General features: G+C 40.5%; 1 protein-coding gene across 4 annotated transcripts in view; it reads right to left on the reverse strand.

The window, feature by feature from the left end:
- The window catches only part of OLA1 (Obg like ATPase 1), a 111577-nt gene that overhangs the window by 81401 nt on the left and 9595 nt on the right, over positions 1-20581 (reverse strand). For 3 of the 4 annotated variants that reach the window (XM_081314452.1, XM_081314453.1, XM_081314454.1), the window contains exon 4: positions 19855-19982. In XM_081314452.1, the coding sequence (XP_081170578.1) occupies positions 19855-19982 (128 nt within the window). Of the gene's footprint in view, positions 1-19854; positions 19983-20581 lie in introns of those variants that run through there. The other variant, XM_081314455.1, reaches the window with a different exon arrangement.

The following is a 20581-nucleotide window of genomic DNA, read 5'->3' on the forward strand; positions in this document are numbered from 1 at the left end:
GGACGCAGGAGCTGGGATTTTTTTTTTAAATGCTACGATCTATACTTTTTTCAGCCTGCAAAGGGACATGAGGATGGCATAGTAACTCATGTAGTAAAAACATTCCATTTTAAAAACAAACAAACTTGGAAGGGAACTACAGAGTGTTTCTTGAAAATTCAACTTGGGACATTTAATTACAGACTTAATGTAGCAGTTTTATTTAGTCAGAGTACCAATATTAGAATCTTTTTTGTTAAAAGTTTATTTTTGTTCAAAATTTTATTTTTTCCAGATTAAACAACAGTCGTAATAACAATTAAAATGAGTACGTATAATAAAATAAGCATTCAATATGAGAGTAAATATAAATAGCAATGAGTGAAAATTATCCAGGGATAATACTATCTTTCTATTGTGGAGAAATATTTACATGCGATCTTCCTTTTTAACAAATATATTTGACATTTTTAAAAAATCTCTATCCAATATCACGACAGTTATCAAATATATCCTAAGTTACCGTTGCAGGATTAAATAACTTTTTTTCCATTTTCACATTTTTTAAAATTATTTGAATGATTTATCGTGTAGGTCTTATAGGCCATTCCAATCTGAAGTGGCTTTGCACACATGAAGGCCAAATGGAAGACATTTTAGACATTTGCAATTAGTACACAAACTTCAGAATATTATCTGCTACTTAGGATCTTTTCTCATTCAAATTATAGTAAGTCTGAAAGGAAGGAAAGAAGAAAGGAAGGGACAATGGGAGAGGGAGGGACAGTGGAAAGGAAGAAGGGACAAAGAGGGAGGGAAGGAAGGAAGAAAGGAAGGAAAGAAGAAAGGGACAATGGGAGAGAGGGAGGGAAGGAAGGCACCTACCCCGTCCCACCCCCTCCACCAGAGACCCACAGATTTCCCCCCCTCCCCCCCACAGGAACCCTGCAATCTGAGTGATGAGCTGGCCACGCCCCCCCAGCCATTGACTTCGCTTGTCAAAAAGTTGAAAAAGTTGATCACATGACCCTGGGACACAGAACGTCATAAGTATGAATCAATTGACAAGCATCCAAATGTAAATCACATGACCCTGGGGATGCTGCAACAGTCATAAGTGTGAAAAATGGTCATAAGTCATTTTTTCAGTGCCATTGTAACTTCGAACAGTCACTAAGCGAATTGTTGTAAGTCAAGAACTACTTGTACTTTATCATTTTTTTCCCCATATATTTTTTTTGGTCACGTTTTTGACACCTTGCTGGGCGTCTGGTGGTACTCCTAACCCACCTGACACTCTCCTGGGCGGGTTGCTTGAGCTAAGCGGGATCGGGATGGCCAAGAAGCAGCATCGGCATGCAAAGGAAGAGGTGCTGCTTCTGGACAAACATTTGCCCCCCCCGCCAGTGCGCCCGATCCAACACCCCCCCACCAGCAGCCCCCTCCCACCAGCAAGGCGACTCTTTGGGCTGGCCCATTTTGTCCCCAAGAGTCCCCTTTCAAAAAAGGATGCTGAAGCCCCCAGTGCACCACCCAGGTCACCTTTCCCGTCTCCGTAGGGCCTCCCTGTCCTGCACAAACTTTGTCTACTACTTTCCGCAACCAAGCAACAGTATGGCAGAGCCCAGCGAGGCACAAACCACCTGCTTTCTGTGGAGGGGTGATCGCAGAAACCCCGCTCGAGCGTTCGGGAGGAAAGGCGGGGTTCCCTCCCTTCTTTGGGCGAGTGCAAAAGACGTCTGGATGGAACAAGCCTAGCCAGGTTCTGTCAGCTGAAACTGGGCACTGGCTAGGCATTAGGTTTCAACTTGTTGGTACTGCGACTCTCACTTTCTGCACTTTTCCCAACATGGACTCACCTGACTCCACCTGACTCCTAGTTCGGGCTCTCTGTGGGAGAAAAGCTTGCGGCAACAAAAGGTGCTTTGATGTCAGCCCCTTTGCATGGCAATGAGCCTCAGACAGATGAACAAATATCCTGGAGAAACAGCAGAGACGCTGAAAGCTCCAATTTTCCACCTTCCCAATCGCATGATTGCCAACTTTACTTAGCCAGCACCGCTCAGAGTTAATGGTTATGCCCAGCCAACCACCCCGGGTCTCCTAGCAAGGAAGGAAACCCCAGATGCGGAGCAATCCAGGGAGTGTGTGTTGGGGGGGGCGGAATCCCCAGCTGCAATTCCCATGCAAGATTTCCTGCTTGCAAAAGGGCGATCACTTCTGCCTCTCTTGCAAAGACAAGATCTGGGATGGGGAAACCCCCTGCCCCGCCTGTCTTCTTTTTTTCTGCAAGGGAGGGGAGGAGGAAGGAGGCGGCGCAGAACCAGCGGGCATAATTGCAGCCCATCCCAGAGAAGGGGAAGGAAGAGCTGGTTGGAGAATGCGTCTTTCTCCCCCCACCCCCAGAGGGAGAAGCCCCCCTTGCCTGTCTGCCGCCCCGGCAGCACCACACAAAGCTGCCAGCCATGCGACACGCCCAGCTGCTTGCTATGTGAAGCCCCAGGACCAGTGGGCTACCAGGCAGCACCTCTGCCTTGCACAGCTCTCCCATTCGCACGTGTGATGGTCCTCCAACCCTGCCGGTGCCCGCAAACTGTCCGGCCTCCCCTCTGGCCTCAGGCAGCACCTCTGCCTCGTGCAGCTCTCCCGTTTGCACGTGCAATTGTCCTCCAACCCTGCCGGCGGCCACAAACTGCCCAGCCTCCCCTCCGCCTGCTTTACGCAGCTCCTCCTGGATCCCGTGCCCATTAACCCACCACCATGCAGGGTAAGGTTGCCACCCTCACCTTCGCCCAGATGCCCTCATCACCCCCAAGCATTTTTTTACTAACCTGCTTTCAGCTGCATTCCGTTTCTCCGCTTCTCTGCCTTCACCACATGTTTGTGGGACTATCGGTAAAAAAGAAAAAAAAGTTCCATGAGACTTTCTAACTTCTTGCAAGAAGATCTCGCAAGAAAGTTAAAAAGTCTCATGGAACTGTTTTTGTCCAACAAACACACGGCTGAGAGGCAAATGGAGAAACGGAATGCAGCTGAAAGCAGGTTAGTAAAAAAAAGATTTTTACTTTTTTTTTTAACTTTACTTTTTTTTTAGTGCTGTTCAACCCGTCCTATGCGTACCACCAGCCAGGTGCTTGCATACCAACAGTGGTACGTGTACCACCGGTTGAAAAGCCCTGTCCTGAAGGACTGAAGAAATAGCACTATACTCTTTGAGACCATAAGAAGAGTCGTTGAAGTTGGGACTGACTACAAGGAAGCAAATCTGTGCCAAACAGACACACCCGCTATTTGACAGGAGCAGGGATGAAAGATAACAGCTTCCAAGACTTAACAGGTCCACTGATAATTATTCCATGTGAGCAATTTACTCATATATGAAGGGATTGGTTTCAAGAGAAAAGCAATGTTCCCTGATTTCTTATTGTTGTGTTGCCTTCTCCTAAACAGCAGAAACAAACTTTGGTAACAAAGGTCCAAATTTATTGTAGCATATCAAGCAAGCACGCGCACACACACACGCGCACACAGAGATAGAATGAATCATGGTATCTACTGATTTTTAATGTCAACTTTTACATATTTTAATATAAACAGACTGAATATTAGAAACTGTATCAGTAATTAGAAATAAAAACATTAGTCATATTAAAAGTCTGTTATTTAAATGTAATCAGTACTGATCTATATATCATAATAAGATAAAAAGAATGTTGCGACCTTTCCTTCAAATTATTGATTCTTCTAAATGTATCGCGGCGCCCAGCAGGCGAGGAAACACGCCCGCTCCAGTCGCCCCCCCTTCCCTCAGGAGACGGGAAGCAAGTGACCGCCCGGAGCTTACCGAGGACTTGCTTCGGTGCTTCCAGGATCGCGCGCACCTCTCCCAAGCCGCCGCCGTCCGGAGACCTGCCGAAGTTTGGGGAGGTTTGGGGAGGTGCGCGCGCACCTCCCCAAACGTCGGCAGGTCTCCGGACCTCTGCGCCCTGCCTGCCTGCTTCTTTCCGCAGCGGAAAGAAGCAGGCAGGCAGGGCGCGGAGGAACGGAGACCCGGCGACGTTTGGGGAGGTTTGGGCGCCTCCCCAAACCTCCCCAAACGTCGCCGGGTCTCCGTTCCTCCGCGCCCTGCCTGCCTGCTTCTTTCCACAGCGGAAAGAAGCAGGCAGGCAGGGCGCGGAGGAACGGACACCTGCCGACATTTGGGGAGGTTTGGGCGCCTCCCCAAACCTCCCCAAACATCGCCGGGTCTCCGTTCCTCCGCGCCCTGCCTGCCTGCTTCTTTCCACAGCCCAAACCTCCCCAAACGTCGGCAGGTCTGCGCGGAGGAACGGAGACCTGGGGAGGTTTGGGGAGGCGCCCAAACCTCCCCAAACGTCGGCAGGAGGAACGGAGACCTGGGGAGGTTTGGGGAGGCGCCCAAACCTCCCCAAACGTCGGCAGGTCTGCGCGGAGGAACGGAGACCTGGGGAGGTTTGGGGAGGCGCCCAAACCTCCCCAAACGTCGGCAGGAGGAACGGAGACCTGCCGACGTTTGGGGAGGTTTGGGGAGGCGCCCAAACCTCCCCAAACGTCGGCAGGTCTGCGCGGAGGAACGGAGACCTGGGGAGGTTTGGGGAGGCGCCCAAACCTCCCCAAACGTCGGCAGGAGGAACGGAGACCTGCCGACGTTTGGGGAGGCGCCCAAACCTCCCCAAACGTCGGCAGGTCTGCGCGGAGGAACGGAGACCTGGGGAGGTTTGGGGAGGCGCCCAAACCTCCCCAAACGTCAGCAGGAGGAACGGAGACCTGCCGACGTTTGGGGAGGTTTGGGGAGGTGCGCGCGCACCTCCCCAAACTTCGGCAGGTCTCGGACGGCGGTGGCTTGGGAGAGGTGCGCGCAATCCCGGAAGCACCAAAGCCTCGGCCGTGCACAAGTCCTCGGTAAGTTTTTTTGTTGACTGGAGTATAAGCCGAAGTGGAATTTTTCAGCCCAAAAAGTGGGCTGAAAAATTCGGCTTATACTCAAGTATATACGGTATATTGTAGCCCTGCCACACAGAAACTATCACTATCATCTATTGCTCATAATTTTCCTTTGTCCAGCAAATATGGTACCATCCACCGATTTTAAATGACACCTCCTTCATCATAGTTGACATTGTACAATAAAAAAAAACCATAGAAAATTGTGCTCGCAGATGCCTAAAACATCCAACTAGTTTCGGGTTGTCATTTAAAAAACAATCAAAACAAGTAGTAAAATCTTGTTCCTTTTAGATTCTAATAACTGAAATCCTGTAGAGTTCTAGTGAACAATTCACTGCAGGGGTTGTCAGGTCAATTCAGTTGAATTTACCTTACTAAATGTTCATACACTATAGTTTTCGCCTGTAACAATAGCTTTAGAGAAATCTAAGAGCAATACTTTAAAAGGTTTCTTTAAAAATCAACAATAATTTGCTTGAAGATAGCAATTCTATTCCATTAACATTCAAAACCACTGTAGGTTTTAAAATAAAAATGTAGTCTACCAATTCTACTTTTTCTGGCAACCAGCACCACCCTCATAGTTCCTAAGTAGTTTAATGGGTTAATTTAGTAAGCAGCAGTTTGGGAACCAGATTTAATGAGTAATGCCTGTCATTTTTTTAAGCTTTAACTGTGCCATTAGACCTATTCACTTAAAAGGAAAGGCCTTACATTCTTTTAACCATTATCACACCCTTTGAACTAATCTTGATTGGAAGATTTCTTAAATGTCTTGATGTACTTTTACTGTGTTTCAGTTCTTATTATGGACTGTAATCTAAACAAGGGACAGGGAAGCAATAGAAATACAGAAGCCTGTCAAAGAAGGAAATGCAATATTCACAATAACAGTATTATAAAATAAAGTCAGTAGCAATTCAAGTTGCTTTCTTTAACATAATTTACAGTATACAGGGGAAGACTGGTTTATAATTTTAAGTGATAAATATCTTCAAATCTAGCAGAGGGACAGAGCTCAGCTTGAACTTCTAAATATGTGCCAGCTGGATTTGTATGCAACACTAAGAAAAATTCTTTAAAATAATTTTGGATTATTTTGAGGAAGTAAGCATGTTGATGCATATATTCAATCAATCCTGCTCGGCTTATCCTGTGAAAACAAGTTGTACAAAAAGCAAAGGGAAAAAAAACCCTATGTTTTGTTTCTCTTTATATGAACATATTCCTGATTGGTTTTCTACTAGGCCAAATTCTAAAGCCCAAATTTGCTCTTGGATTCCAATTCAATTAAATGCAGTCATAATTTATTAGCAACAGACTTCCAAGCATTTACACTGATACTTAAAAATCACATCTAAAAATCCTATATTAATAAAAGACAATTGCTTTTTCAACTCTGATAGATTATTTTTGTGTAGATTATCAACTTTATTCAAAAACATTTCATTTATATTTAGACCCAAGTGCCTTTTAGTAGCTTAGGAATCACAAGCTTTAGAGGTGAGCCTTGAAATATCAGTACAAAATTCCAACAAATTCAATTTTTGGACAATCAAACGTATGTTTATATAACATGCCAAGTTGCAAATATGTCGGGGGGGGGATGCTAATGAATTGTGTGAACCAAGCCAGAATGTTTAATTGTGATTCTGTCTAATGCAAACAAACCAGAAAGTAAAACATAGTTAAATAAATCATGGTTAGGTATCTGGTTTGAAGACAGCCTATATGTATGCCAAGATTCCACCAGGACTAAGTAGAATAAAGATAAATGAATCCTACAATATCATAGAAATGAATAAGCCAAGTGGAGGGTGTTGGTGTTGGTTTGTGAGTTGAGTGGTAAATTGCCTTCCAGGTGAATTATGTCAGACCTACATTTTATCACCCAACTGGAATAATAGCAGCAATAACTCTACTACGCAATATCTTTCAACAGTTATTTCCCCGATATATTTATGGCAAAGTAAACACAGTTAAGAGAGTCACTTCTCATTAAGCAGAGCTGATCTATTAGAGAGCACATCCACCCCAGAGGATAGTAGGAGGTCTATTAGAAAGTCCTCGTGAAATCCTCCAAGCTGGAGAGACAGAAAGAGAAGGGGAAAAGAGACAAACAAGCCCTGTTGAGGGAAGAGGGAATGGCCTTGAGGGAAAGGAGGGAGAGTTACTACCAAGGCAACGGTCGCATAAAAGGGGACTGAGTCCAAGACAAGAATGTACCATGAATAAGCATCTCACACAAGGCTTTTCCTAGTTCGCATGAAGATAAAGGAAAGAGGGTGAAGCACATTCAGTCTTGCAAGATTCTATGACTGTAGCTTTACAATAAAAATAATACTGAACTACATGGCATTGATTTCTTACTCTGGTCTACTTACGGTAGAAGGAGCGACAGGCCAGCTGTCAATTATATTATTATTCCAGGACGAAAATATATGGAGATAACTCTATGTGTGATGTGATATTTTTATGATAAATGCTTATATATTTAGTCGTTTGACTAAAGCAACAATCATTTCCACAGTTACACCTGCCACACTGGTATCCACCACTGTAAGTTGCTAACTCATTGCTAGCATTAAATACTAGAGTTGAGAACTATGTTATGTAACATTATCCCTTGAGATATAAATTACTTCGCATTAAGTTAAATCTCAAAAGTACTTTAAATGCTCTAAACTTGCTATTTTAAAAACTAAGGAACAAAGGACTAATCATAAAATAAATGAACTTTTTAATAAGCATGAAAAGCTTTCCCCACCAGAAGGAAAAAACATTTTCCCAAGAGACCTGTCATGTTAAAGCAGTAGTCAATAGCTGCATGCAATCAGTAAACAAATTCAGCTCTGTGAAAAAAAGAACTACATCAACGTTTAGTGGTTGCAATTTAGATTATTCTAGCGTGTAATACTTTAATTGTATAAAACAAAGCTGGTGTCACAAACACAAAAGAACTTCTTGCAAAGCAAGCACCACAAGTAATTTTTATGCTGCCACTGAAGGCTGACAAGTGATGAGCACTTTGTTCAAATTTATACACTTATGCATCTAAGGCAACAGGTGGCTGGTAAAAAGAAACACTAAAAAAAAGATTTTTAACCCTTTAAAAGGTATGTTTTTATAACATGATTTATTCAATCTTCTACTTCCACTAGAGAAAAATGCTAAACAGTCAGGTGATAGATTTAGAATATAAGGCAAAATTGCTTCAAATGAAACCAATACCATATCTGTCACAATTCAATGCTGAAATTAAAAAAAAGAATTAATGGAATTGGAATTCATAATATGCATAATAAAGGAAAAATGTAATATTGTGGGCAAGAGCATTTGTGTGCACATGCATAAATATATATGTGTGAAAAAGGGAGCAGACACAAGAAATTAGACCATAGGCAATTTAACTATAGTCAGGAAATGTTAACATGCCTTGAACGTTTTACCAATAACAACTTGAAACACACCTCTTTAAAATAAATTATTTTAATTTTGGCTTGTCAATATATCAAAAAGAAATTGTTGGTTTTTAAACTAATTAGAGTCCAGCAACCTTAAAGACTCTTACCTGCATTACCATAGATAAAAATCAGTCATATTCCTTCTTAGTGCACACTTTCCACTTTTTAATTCAATTTATTTAGATCAAAAAAGGATAATTTGCCTGTTTCTAATCTCACTGAAAATTAGCTCACGGAAAGACTACCTAATGTGCAGCCAAATATTTCCTTAATGGAATTTCACCATGACATGTTGTTGTTGTTGTTTTTAATAATAAGGAAACAGAATTGTCTAGTAGTTGGTATATAAAGCCAGACTTTGACAATATGGGTGACTTGCAGACATTGACAAGTGATCATTTGGAGATATTTCCAGGCTTCTGTTATTTGTATCTCAATCTCATTTGTCCGGGATTATCAACACCACAGAGGACTGCTATACTAATTATATAGAAGGCAAATAAGATTCTTGTAAAAAAAAAGCATTGCGTAGTTTTGCTGAATTCCGTGAAGAAATTTAAAGATAAAAGGCTGAGAAAGTACCGGTACATCCTTGAAATTGACACTGATGACTCTGAATAGAGAATGATTTCCCCCCCCACACACACAAAGAAAAGGAACACTCAGGCAGACAAAAATATCTATGCAGTCTCTAGCTTCCCAGTTTGGTAATCTAGGATTTCTAAAACCAGCTAAAAATGTCACCAACCAAAAATGGTGCATGTGACACACTTGTATGTCTGTTTACATTATTTGTCAGAAACTTCCATCCAATCTAGGGCAGAGCCAAAACAACACTCCCCCCCCCAGCATATTAACTCAATTAATAACTACTGAAAACTAATTGCCTATACAGCATCTCATTTACAAAGCTAACTGATCCCCTATCTGCATTCTCTCCCATTAACAAACACACTATGCACAAGCAAATACACAAATATATTCCCCTTTCTCCTTCCAGCAGAAACAGGAGAAAAAAAAGACAGAAACCAGATCTGACATAGGGTAGCAACAGGGAATAGCTGAACTGGGAAGGAAAATTAACAGAAATGGGGGAGAAACCACTATATATCTAGGTCTAAGGATCTTTAAAAAAAATTCCCTTAGGCCCTCTTTCCACTTTTCAAAATGTAACTCATACAAATACACACAAATACTCCTAAAAATGTAACTCATACAAACAAAAGTTCTTTCTGGGTCCCTTTTGTATGAGTTACATTTATTAATATTTACCCTATTAAAACTGGTGGCTTCTCACAATTGTTTGACGGAAATTTAATACTGTATTATTTTTTAACCTCGGCTGGCAAATAATTTTGATTTAGTGCATCCCTGAGTGAGTCTTGGGGGAACCCTGGGGTTCTAAGACCATAATTTAAGAAACATTGGTCTAGATCAGGGGTAGGCAACCTTGGCTCTTTTATGACTCATGGACTTCAACTCCCAGAATTCCTGAGCCAGCCATGCTGAGGGGAAAGGGAGAGGTTTCTAAGCTGAGCCATGCTGGCTCAGGAATTCTGGGAGTTGAAGTCCATGAGTCATAAAAGAGCCAAGGTTGCCTACCCCTGGTCTAGATGAAGAGGGAGGGAGGGAGGGAGGGAGGGAGGAAGGGGGCAAGCATTGGTTCAGGCATTGCAAAAAAAAAAAAGTTAAAATTCACTGAGCAAGCAGCCCCTCAGATATTAGCAACAAGCTTTCTATGCAGAGAGCAAATATTCATGCCTTCAGGTTTTCAACATTATATTTTATTCCCAGCAAATATATGATTACTTTCCCTGCCCCAAGAGAAAATATATTATCTTATTATTGAGAAAATGTGGGCAAGTGCAACGTGCAGCCTTTTAATCGTTTTAGAAATATCATCCCATAAACATAGTTTGGAAGAGTCCTTGCTAACTGTCAATTTCTTTTTTGACATGAACTGTCAGTTATAATAATATCAACTATTTCGGATACAGTTTGTATTTTCATTTCCAGTGAGAAAAAATAAATAAATAAATCCATCAGACATATTAAGAAATTTTGAAATATGCATTACATTCATCTCAAATATCAGTCCATGCATTTATGCATATATGTGAGAATGCATGCACATGCATGCCTACATGGGCAAGATTTTGATTTATTCCAATTCACTCTGCCCATTACAATACTCCACCAAATGTTCTAGGCCAGGGGTAGGCAACCTTGGCTCTTTTATGACTTGTGGACTTCAACTCCCAGAATTCCTGAGAAGTCCACGAGTCATAAAAGAGCCAAGGTTGCCTATCTCTCTTCTAGGCCTTTCCTTGGGACTACTTCAGTCTCCGAGTCGATCTTTCAGGCTAAGAATTTTCAGTTTATTAGTACTTCATTAAATATAATCTATACAAAGACATCTCTAGATATCTGTACTGATTTACTATTCTAGTTTCCCTGTTGCCAAATGCTAATATTAAAAATTTTATTAGAGTCTTACAAAATTCATGTATTTGATAATATTATAATCCAAAAGACAAAACCTTAGAGGCAGGATCTTTATTGTTTGGCAGCAGTGTTCTCAAACTTTCTTTCCCTTTTTATAACATTGTGATAGTCTTGGGAAAATTCCATATTTGCTACAAATCACATATATATACAGAATGAGTGAGAAAATAAAAATGTCCCAATAGATAATTGGGATTAAAATCATAGTCACCTAAAAATAACTAGAAATATTCCCATGGAATATTTAGTCACAACTAAAACATTAACAATAATAAAAGGAAATCCAATTTCCCAAACAAGAAGAAATTACAGCAATCCAATCTTCCCGCCTCCAGTCGTTGATGGAACCACCAAGTTTTGACCAGCTTCCTAAAAGCCAGAAGGGCCAAATCACACTTCAGGATGAGTGCTACTCTAGGAAGGAAGGGAGGGCAGTGACCAGTGGTGGAATTCAGCCGGTTTGCACCAGTTCGGCAGAACTGGTAGCTAATTTTTTGTTGCCCAGGCCCAGAATGGACTTCCGGAAGCAGCATCCACACAGAGAACCGGTTGTTCACATATTTGAATCTCACCACTGGCAGCGACAGAAAAGATGTGATTACACCTAAAGATTACAGTTCTCTAATTGAGACGACACAGACCTTATTAGGCAGGCAAAAGGTTACACAAAGAAGACAGTACTGCAGAAGATATCCAGGCCCTGAACCATGCAAGGCTTTAAATATGACAATCAGCGCCTTGAATTGCACCTGTTAGCCAAATGGCAGCCAGTATAGCTTTTAAAGTTAAGATAAGATATGGGTTCTGGGTACAACCATCACTAACGAAGCCAAATTCTGGAGCAGTTGTAGCTTCTAGAATATTCTTCATGGCCAGCCCTCTGTAGAGTACAATGCAATAGTCCAATCAATAAGTGACTTGGGCACAGTGGTGTGCTGCTAAATGTTTAAGTACCAGTTTTGCTACTGTCACACAACACCTGCAGAACACCCGATTCTCAGGATAGATATCAAGGCTTACCTCTGTTGTCAACCAGTTCACAAAATTCCAGAAAATTTATAAATCAACGCTTGCAAACTGGTTCAGACCATCACTGCCTAGACATGAATAACAGAGAACAAGGGCTGCTGTTCCAAAAAAAAGAAGTTGCAATTGATGCACTAGATGGAGCTGAGCCAAAATCAAAGTCCATTACAAATTTTCTGTTGACAAATATTAGCTGAAAAAATGAATTTCAGACCTTATGTAATCACTAATACAGTGTCCTTCAACCTGCAGACAGTTTTATCTATATAGTCAGTAAGAGCTGACTGGCTTGATAGCATATAACCAATCAATATAGTATCTTTGCATCTCTCCTAATTAAGAATTAGCACCTGTTCAATTCCAAGAACAGGTGGTCCTTGACTTACAACCATTCATTTAGTGACTGTTCAAAGTTACAACGGCACAGAAAAATGTGATCTCATGATCAGTTTCACACTTATGACTGTTGCAGCATCCCCACAGTCATGTGATTGAAATTTGGGCATTTGGCAGCTGGCAGGTATTTATGTAGCTGCACTGTCCTGGGATCATGTGATCACCATTGGTAATCTTCCCAGCCAACTTCCAACAACTAAAGTCAATGGGGGTAGCCAGATTCGCTTAATGACCACATGACTGACTTAACAACTGCCATGATTCACTTAACAGCTGTGGCAAAAAGAGATCGTAAAATGGAGCATAAAAATCACTTAACAACTATGTTGCTTAGTAATGGAAATTCTGGGCTCAGTTGCGTCATAAATTAAGGACCACTTGCAATGGAATTACCTTTCTAAAGTATGGGTCCCACAAGGCTGGAAACCAGGAGACTATGAGTTCTAGTTCCATCTTAGGCATGAAAAATGGCTGAGGGACTCTGAACCAGTCACTCTCTCTCAGCCCAACTCACTTCACAGGGTTGTTATTGTGGAAAAACAGAGGAAGGAAGTATCAGGTCTGTTCACTGCCTTGATTTCCATGGATGCTGTTCATTTAAAATCAACAGTAAAGGTTCTGCACTGGCTCCCCATCTCAACTTGCTGAGATTTCTAAGTTGCAGAATTTGCTTTATGTAATATCCCTTTAAAATTAAAATTTGGAAAATTACTGTATTTCCTGTGAGATATTTTAAGTAGAAAGGTTTTCTGTATTAAAATTGTTTTCAGTTATTAATAAGCTAACCTACATTTAAAACCGAAAGTTTTCTTACTGAAGTAAAAAAACTCAATGTACATATACAAACTATTTTTTTAAATAATAATATAGTACTCATCTTCAATATCTATCAGAACAGAAAGCTTGTAACCATAATTACTAAAACTAAAGGTAAAAGCAAAGATAACAAAACACACATTAATGATGTCAACAAATAGATAAATTACAAAAAAAGATATTGTTTAAAAAAATGTGGGGGATCCTATTATGGTCACTTCAGTTTTTCCAAGATCAGTTCTTTTCTGTCAATGCACAACTACTAGGGACCAAATCTTAATTACAAGAAAGTAAAAGATTTTTTTTTTTCAAAAGTTGTCATTAGATGACAACTAATGAGTCCTCAGGGAAAGGGCGGTATACAAATGCAACTAAATAAATATGATCATGCACAGAAAGCACAATCAAAACATCTACTGATTTTGTCCAAATGCATCCAACTGCTATGGTTTAGCTATCTACTCTGACTTCCACTTTAAGAATGTTAAATTTGAAAATTAAATTCAAAAAAAATCATTCATGGAATAGTAATTCTTCCTAGGAAAACATATTTTACTCCTTTAGTATTTTGGTGCAGCTTATTTAGAAATATTGATCTAACTTTTGAAATAGTGACAGAAATTGTCCTTTTGCTCTGTTGACAACTCCCTTATTTCTAGCCAACTGTGTCAGATTCCTAAGTTCTGTTAAATCTATAAATTGTTAAAACCATAGACCCTTCCGATACAGATGTTTTCTGATTTTTCTATTTTATAAGTACAAAGGTAGCAACAGCAATAGCATTTAGGTTTCTATACTACCCCATAGCACATTACAGCATTCTCTGGGTGGTTACCATGTCAGCATTCTTTGAAACAATTTGGGCTCTAATTTTACTGATTTCAGAAAGACAGAAGGCTGAATCAACCCTGAGCACTGTCTGGATTGAACTCCAGGCTGTGGTCAGAGTTAGCCTGCAATACTGCGCTTTTACCACTGCACCACTATGGCTCCTGGTACTCAAGGCTCAATATTTCTTAATTTAAATGCTATTCTAGAATACAATATTGCATAGATTCTCCCTCTCCCCCTCCCCCCCCTCTCTCTCTCTCTCTCACACACACACACACACACACACACAAAACACACACAGAGAAGATATTTCAAGCTTTGGTCACCATTTCTATCTCCAAAATATTCCACAACATTGCTATTACTCATACCTTACTTTTTATTTTCCAACCCTAAAGCTGTCTGTCAGATTTTATTTTCCTGGGCTCCAAGATCACTGCAGATGGGGACTATAGCCAAGAAATTAAAAGACGCTTGCTCCTTGGGAGGAAAGCCATGGCAAATCTAGACAACACACTAAAAAGCAGAGACATCACCCTGTCAACAAAAGTGAGTATAGTCAAGGCTATGGTCTTCCCAGTTGCAATGTATAGCAGTGAAAGCTGGACCATAAGAAAGGCTGAGCACCAAAGAATTGAAGCCTTTGAACTACGGTGCTGGAGAAGACTCCTGCGAGTCCCTTGGACTGCAAGGCGATCAAACCGGTCAGTCCTAGAGGAGATCAACCCTGACTGCTCTTTAGAAGGCCAGATCCTGAAGTTGAAACTCAAATACTTTGGCCACCTAATGAGAAGGAAGGACTCACTGGAGAAGAGCCTAATGCTGGGAAAGATTGAGGGCAATAGAAGAAGGGGACGACAGAGAATGAGGTGGCTGGATGGAGTCACTGAAGAAGTAGGCGTGAGCTTAAATGGACTCCAGAAGATGGTAGAGGACAGGAAGGCCTGGAGGAACATTGTCCATAGGGTCGCGATGGGTCGGACACGACTTCGCAACTAACAACAGCAAAGCTGTCTGTCAAAATAGTTTGCTATCACAGTCCTATAGCAGGCTTCCAACTGACTATGTTTCTAACAGAAAGAAGAATGGGAAAATGGGAAAGGAGAAAAAAAAAACCAGTCCACAGTCATCTCCTATCTCACAGAATGGCTCTATGCCCAATCCTGAATCAATGGTGGAGTGGCAGAGATGACAATTCAGATAGGACAAATAGATAGGAGGAGAAAGGAAAAAATTCTTTATCATTCTCACAATTGTTGTTGCCTTCACTGGGCCAGAACTTTTTCATTCCTCTTCTAAGATATTTCAGAGTCTCTCAACTCTGACAGCCGAGAAAATATAACAAGCACATTTGCTGTATGGCTCACGCTCTGGTAATTTAAATCCTTTGAAAACATGCTATGCCAGCCATGTGCCTATCACAGAACAGTAAGAGTTTTTCCAATGTTAAAACAGATGTTCCAGTGTTAAAACCTACCTGGTTATAACCTCTTACAATTCACTGAAAGAGAAAAAAACTTGAAACCACAATAGTTCTAATATTTAATAGTGCCCTATTTTTCATTTTGCAATGAAAGATCTTTTGTAGGTAACAAAGCTTTTACATTGCCTGTTATGTATCCTGCATTAAAACATCCAGCTTTCTTTTGACTGCAAATATTTGGGATATATTATCCTAATTCAGGGATCCTTGAAAAGTTTTGATCAATTCCCCCTTTTCCTGATCTCAAATAACAACATGACTTTCCACAAAACTGTCTTAGCAACAGTAGTTCCAAAACTGGATCCTTGTCTCACAAACAGGCAGGTACAAGTTACAAACTATTGTACTTGCATATTACCTCAGGAGATGCCCAAATTAACCTCTTGGCACACTCTTCTTCCTCAAATCCGATAGCGATAGTAACTTTTATGCCATGCCCAAAGAAAGTAATTCCTCGGCATGGGGCAAGCAAGAGGTATGAAATATTTGGCAGTACCCAAATCATCTTTAAATTCAAGTTCTACTGTTATTTGTATCCTGCTAACCTTCAGCTGCTACTCCACATCATGTATCCTTTGAAAAAGTAAGTGGCTGGCTTTTTCATATCCCAGGATAAGCCGGAACCCAGCTGAAAGACCATAAGACGCCAGCTTGGATTCTATAGCACACCACCAGCTTGAAACTCCTACATGCTGGTATATCTTAAATTCATCTCCAAGCAAATGTTGACATCTAAACTCCAAATTTCTGGAGTGAGTTCAAATGCAATAAAGGTGTCAAAGCCTAAGTACAGCTGCACAAAGGAAAACTGCACATGCTGAGGGAACAAGAGGTGCCTCTGGCTTTGTTCACTCAAATGCTGGTGCAATGAAGTGTAGAGACACAAGCATCATCACATATCTCTCCCTCCTGTCAAGCAGTTTCCAGCAATATCTATCAGCAGGGATGATTTCTACTTTTTTTTTAAGATCACAAGAATGCAACATGGGAAGAGAAGTGAATTTGCCAAGAGGCAGGTGGGAGATATGGCAATTACAATAGCCAAGTCTTATTAAATGGCTTCTGAAAACTGCAATGTGTACTGTATTGCAAGTTTTAAAAAATAAAATTATCTCAATGGGCTTAAGTAAGATTGGGGACCGCAATCATAAAAAATATATATTACATATTTGCTAATATTGCATGGACCCAGAACATGAGCTATTTTGAATGGTGGTTTTTTTACAAAAGCAGTGGAGGTAGTCCTTAACTTATGACCGGTCGCTTAGAGACTGTTCAAAGTTATAGCAGACCCCGAAAAATAGACTTAGCACCCAGATTTGAAGTTCTGACATCCCCCCCACACCTTGCAGGCATGACCACATTTTGGGCTAGCACACGTTTACAGCTAATTGTAGTGTTCTGTGGACACGTGACTGCAATTTTCATTGTTTTTAAGAAACTGGCATTTACTTCCCATGTCTGCCAATAACCATCCAATAGCAAACAATCTGTTCACTTAATGACGGCGGCATTTGCTTAACGACCACAAAAAATGTCACAAAATTGGGCCTGGTCATGTGATGACTCACTTTACCACCATCACAATTTCCAACCGAAACTGCAGACTCAATTATGGTTGAGGACTGCCCCTAATAGGCTCACCATTCAAATGCATTCATACTATAGTAATGTCCAGGGGGGAAAAATTAATGATTGAATAAGATACAGAATGACAGCTGACCTGAGTTTTCTATATGCTATTATGCTAAATTAAAATTTGTACCAAAAATCATTCTGAGTAAATCAAATGCCTTCTGGGGAAAAAATGCAGGTAAATTCCTTAAAAGATGAGCCAATCCATAATATAGGTATTTTTCATGTTTCAAAGGGGGGGGGAACAGGCATTGACCCTTTCGGGGGGTCTGCAAAAATAAATATTTTAGAAGTACTCAAATTTCTAATATAGTAAATATAAATTGATATAATTCACACAAACCAAAGCCCTTTGGGGTCCTCAATCATTTTTAGGAATGTGCAGATAGTCCTCCACTTACAATCACAAGTAAGCCCAAAATTTCCATTTCTAAGTGAGGCACTTGCTAAGTGAATTTTGCTCCATTTTACGACCTTCCTTGCCACAGTTGTTAAGTGAATCACAGCAGTTGTTAAACTACTTACACGACTGTTAAGTGAATCTGGCTTCCCCATTGACTTTGCTTTTCAGAAAGTCTCAAAAGGTGATCCCATAATTCCAGGGACATTGCAGCAATCATAAATACATGCCAGCTGCCAAGCCTCCTAATTTTGATCATGTGACCACGGAGGGTGTTGCAATGGTTGTTAAGTGTGGGAAAACAGTTATAAGGCACTTTTTCCAGTGCCGCTGTAGCTTCAAATGGTCACTAAACAAATGGTTGTAAGTCAAGGACTACCTGTAGAGTAAAGGGGTTCTCTGAGACCAAAACGTTTGAAAATTATTGTTTGAGACAATATACATAATGGTTGAAGTTTCTTGAAAGATTAAGAAAAGCTGTAAAAGTCTAAATGTATCTTTGGTTCAGGCTAGAGAAACAAAAGAAACAAAACTGCTTTATTCTGTTTAGAATAAAGTCTGCATTCTTTTCTTTAACCTATATGTCTTTTAAATTAAAATAAAAAAATAATGTACAAATATAAATGCAATGTAAAGAAGAGCGCTAATATTGCCCCTTCAGCTGCCCTGAAGAAAATAAAATGGTTGTCACAAAGAAGAGGAGGCTCAACGTATTTTCCAAAGCTCCTGAAGACAAGACAAGAAGCAATGGATGGAAACTAATCAAGGAGAGAAGCAACCTGGAATTAAGGAGAAACTTCCTTATTGATAGGCCCCAGGTTGTGCGAGTTGGAAAGAAAGTTTCCAACTCCATCTCCTTGAGTACAGGTTCCCTACAGGGCTGTGTCCTGAGTCCGCTACTGTTCACCTTCATGACCCATCACTACTGTGCCAAATCTGCTACGAATCATATTGTGAAGTATGTAGACAACACAGCAGTGGTGGGTCTTACCCAGGATGACAATGAAGATGCTTATAGGGAAGAGGTGAAGGCTCTGGTGGCCTGGTGCAATAAAAGTAACCAGGTTTTCAATGTTGATAAAACAAAGGAGATCACTGTAGATTTTAGAAAGAGCCAGCATAGTCATACTCCACTCAGCATCAAGGATGCAGCTATAGAGGTGGCCAACAGTATTAAGTATCTGGGAGTGCAGATAACTAACAATCTGAATTGGTCTCTCCACATGTCATCCTTAGTGAAGCGTGCAAACCGGCATCTGCATTTCCTGCGTCAGGTGAGGAGAGCACATCTTTCTCCTTCTGTCCTGGCCACTTTTTACAGAGGCACGATTGAAAGCATTTTAACAAACTGCATTACTCTCTGGTTTGGTGGCAGCAGTGCCTCAGACAGAAAGTCCATACAGAGATTGGTAAGCTGAGAAGATCATAGGAAGCGTGCTTCCTGCTTATAAGCGCTATGTCCTTAGAGTTCAAAGCATTATTAGAGACCTCACACGCCCAATTTACAGTCTGTTGCTCCCCTCTGGGAGGAGGTTTTGAAGTACAGTATTTCTAGCAGGACTACCCGATTCTGTAATAGCTTGGTTCCCTATGCCATCCGTCTGGTAAGCTCGCAAGATTCGTTTTTCTCACCATGCACATGTATACATAACCCAAACTGGACTGTTGTTTTTCTGTGTCATATAATATATGGGGTGGTATATGCATAATTCTGTATGTATGTATGTATGTATGGTCATATTTATGTAATGTATATCGGAGGTGATGACCCTTTGAGAGCTGAATGCAATGAAATTTCATTTTAATATATGCCGATAAGTGTACATTCAAAATGACAATAAAATTATTATTCTATTCCATTCCATTCCATCTTATCCTATCCTATCCTATCCTATTCTCAGTGAAGACAATTAACTAGTGGAACAGCTTGCCATCAGAGGTTGTGGGTGCTTCATCACTAGAGGTTGGCTGGACAATCACTTGTCTGAATGGTGTAGGGCAGGGGTAGGCAACCGTGGCTTTTTTATGACTCGTGGACTTCAACTCCCAGAATTCCTGAGCCAGCCAGCTCAGGAATTCTGGAAGTTGAAGTCCATGAGTCATAAAAAAGCCACGGTTGCCTACCCCTGGTCTAGGGTCTCCTGCTTGAGCAGAGGGTTGGACTAGAAGATCACCAAGGTCTTCCAGCTCTATCCCGATTGAATTGTTAAATTATGAATGGGAATAGGGATCTTCTTAACAGGTTTCATCTAAAAACAAGTATTATATAATAAATTACAAAGGGTTTTATCTAGTAATAGATAGGAATAATAAGAATGTACACAATACAGTAATGAAAACCTTAAATTGCTTACGAAGTAGATGAAAGATTCCATCACAAGCACTAATATGCGACAAAAAGGCATTTCCTAGTCCCTGTCCAGCATGGGCTCCTTTCACAAGTCCAGCAATATCCACCACATTCAGAAAGGCTGGAATTTTGCTAAAGGGAAACATTTAAAATATTAGTCATTAACAATATATGGCCATGTAACCATAAACTAGCAATTATCTACGATATACACAGAAGAATACAAAGTAGTAGTTGGCCATAAAGCTTCCACGGACTTTGCAGCATCAAACTGTTACATGGTACCAACTATCCTCAGTATTTTTAAAAAAAACAACAAATGAAAATGACAAAATTTCAGAGGATGGCCTACTGCTATCATCATTAGGTTTTCTCTCTTACCTGATGAAAAGCATATAAAATATTAATAGATGATCCCAAAAAATTATTTTATTTTTAGCACTAGCGAACTCACATTGATGGTGCTCACTACTTGAAAAAGATACCACCAAGTATCTACAGTGTAAATATGCTGAGCAATAAATTAAGAAGACAGTAAAGGGGGAAAAAACATATATACCATTTGAAATCATTGTTATAACCAATGTTTCTAAATCAAGTAGTGCGTCTTTCCCACAATGGTTTTTAATATAATTTTTATTGAAAATTTTTTTAACAAATCAAAAATATACAAGTATTAACAGACAATAATAAGAAAGAATAGTGAATAAGACAGAAAATACAAAAAGAAA

The sequence above is a fragment of the Vipera berus genome (genome assembly GCF_964194415.1).
Source record: "Vipera berus genome assembly, chromosome: 1".
NCBI classification, from domain to species: Eukaryota; Metazoa; Chordata; class Lepidosauria; order Squamata; family Viperidae; genus Vipera; species Vipera berus.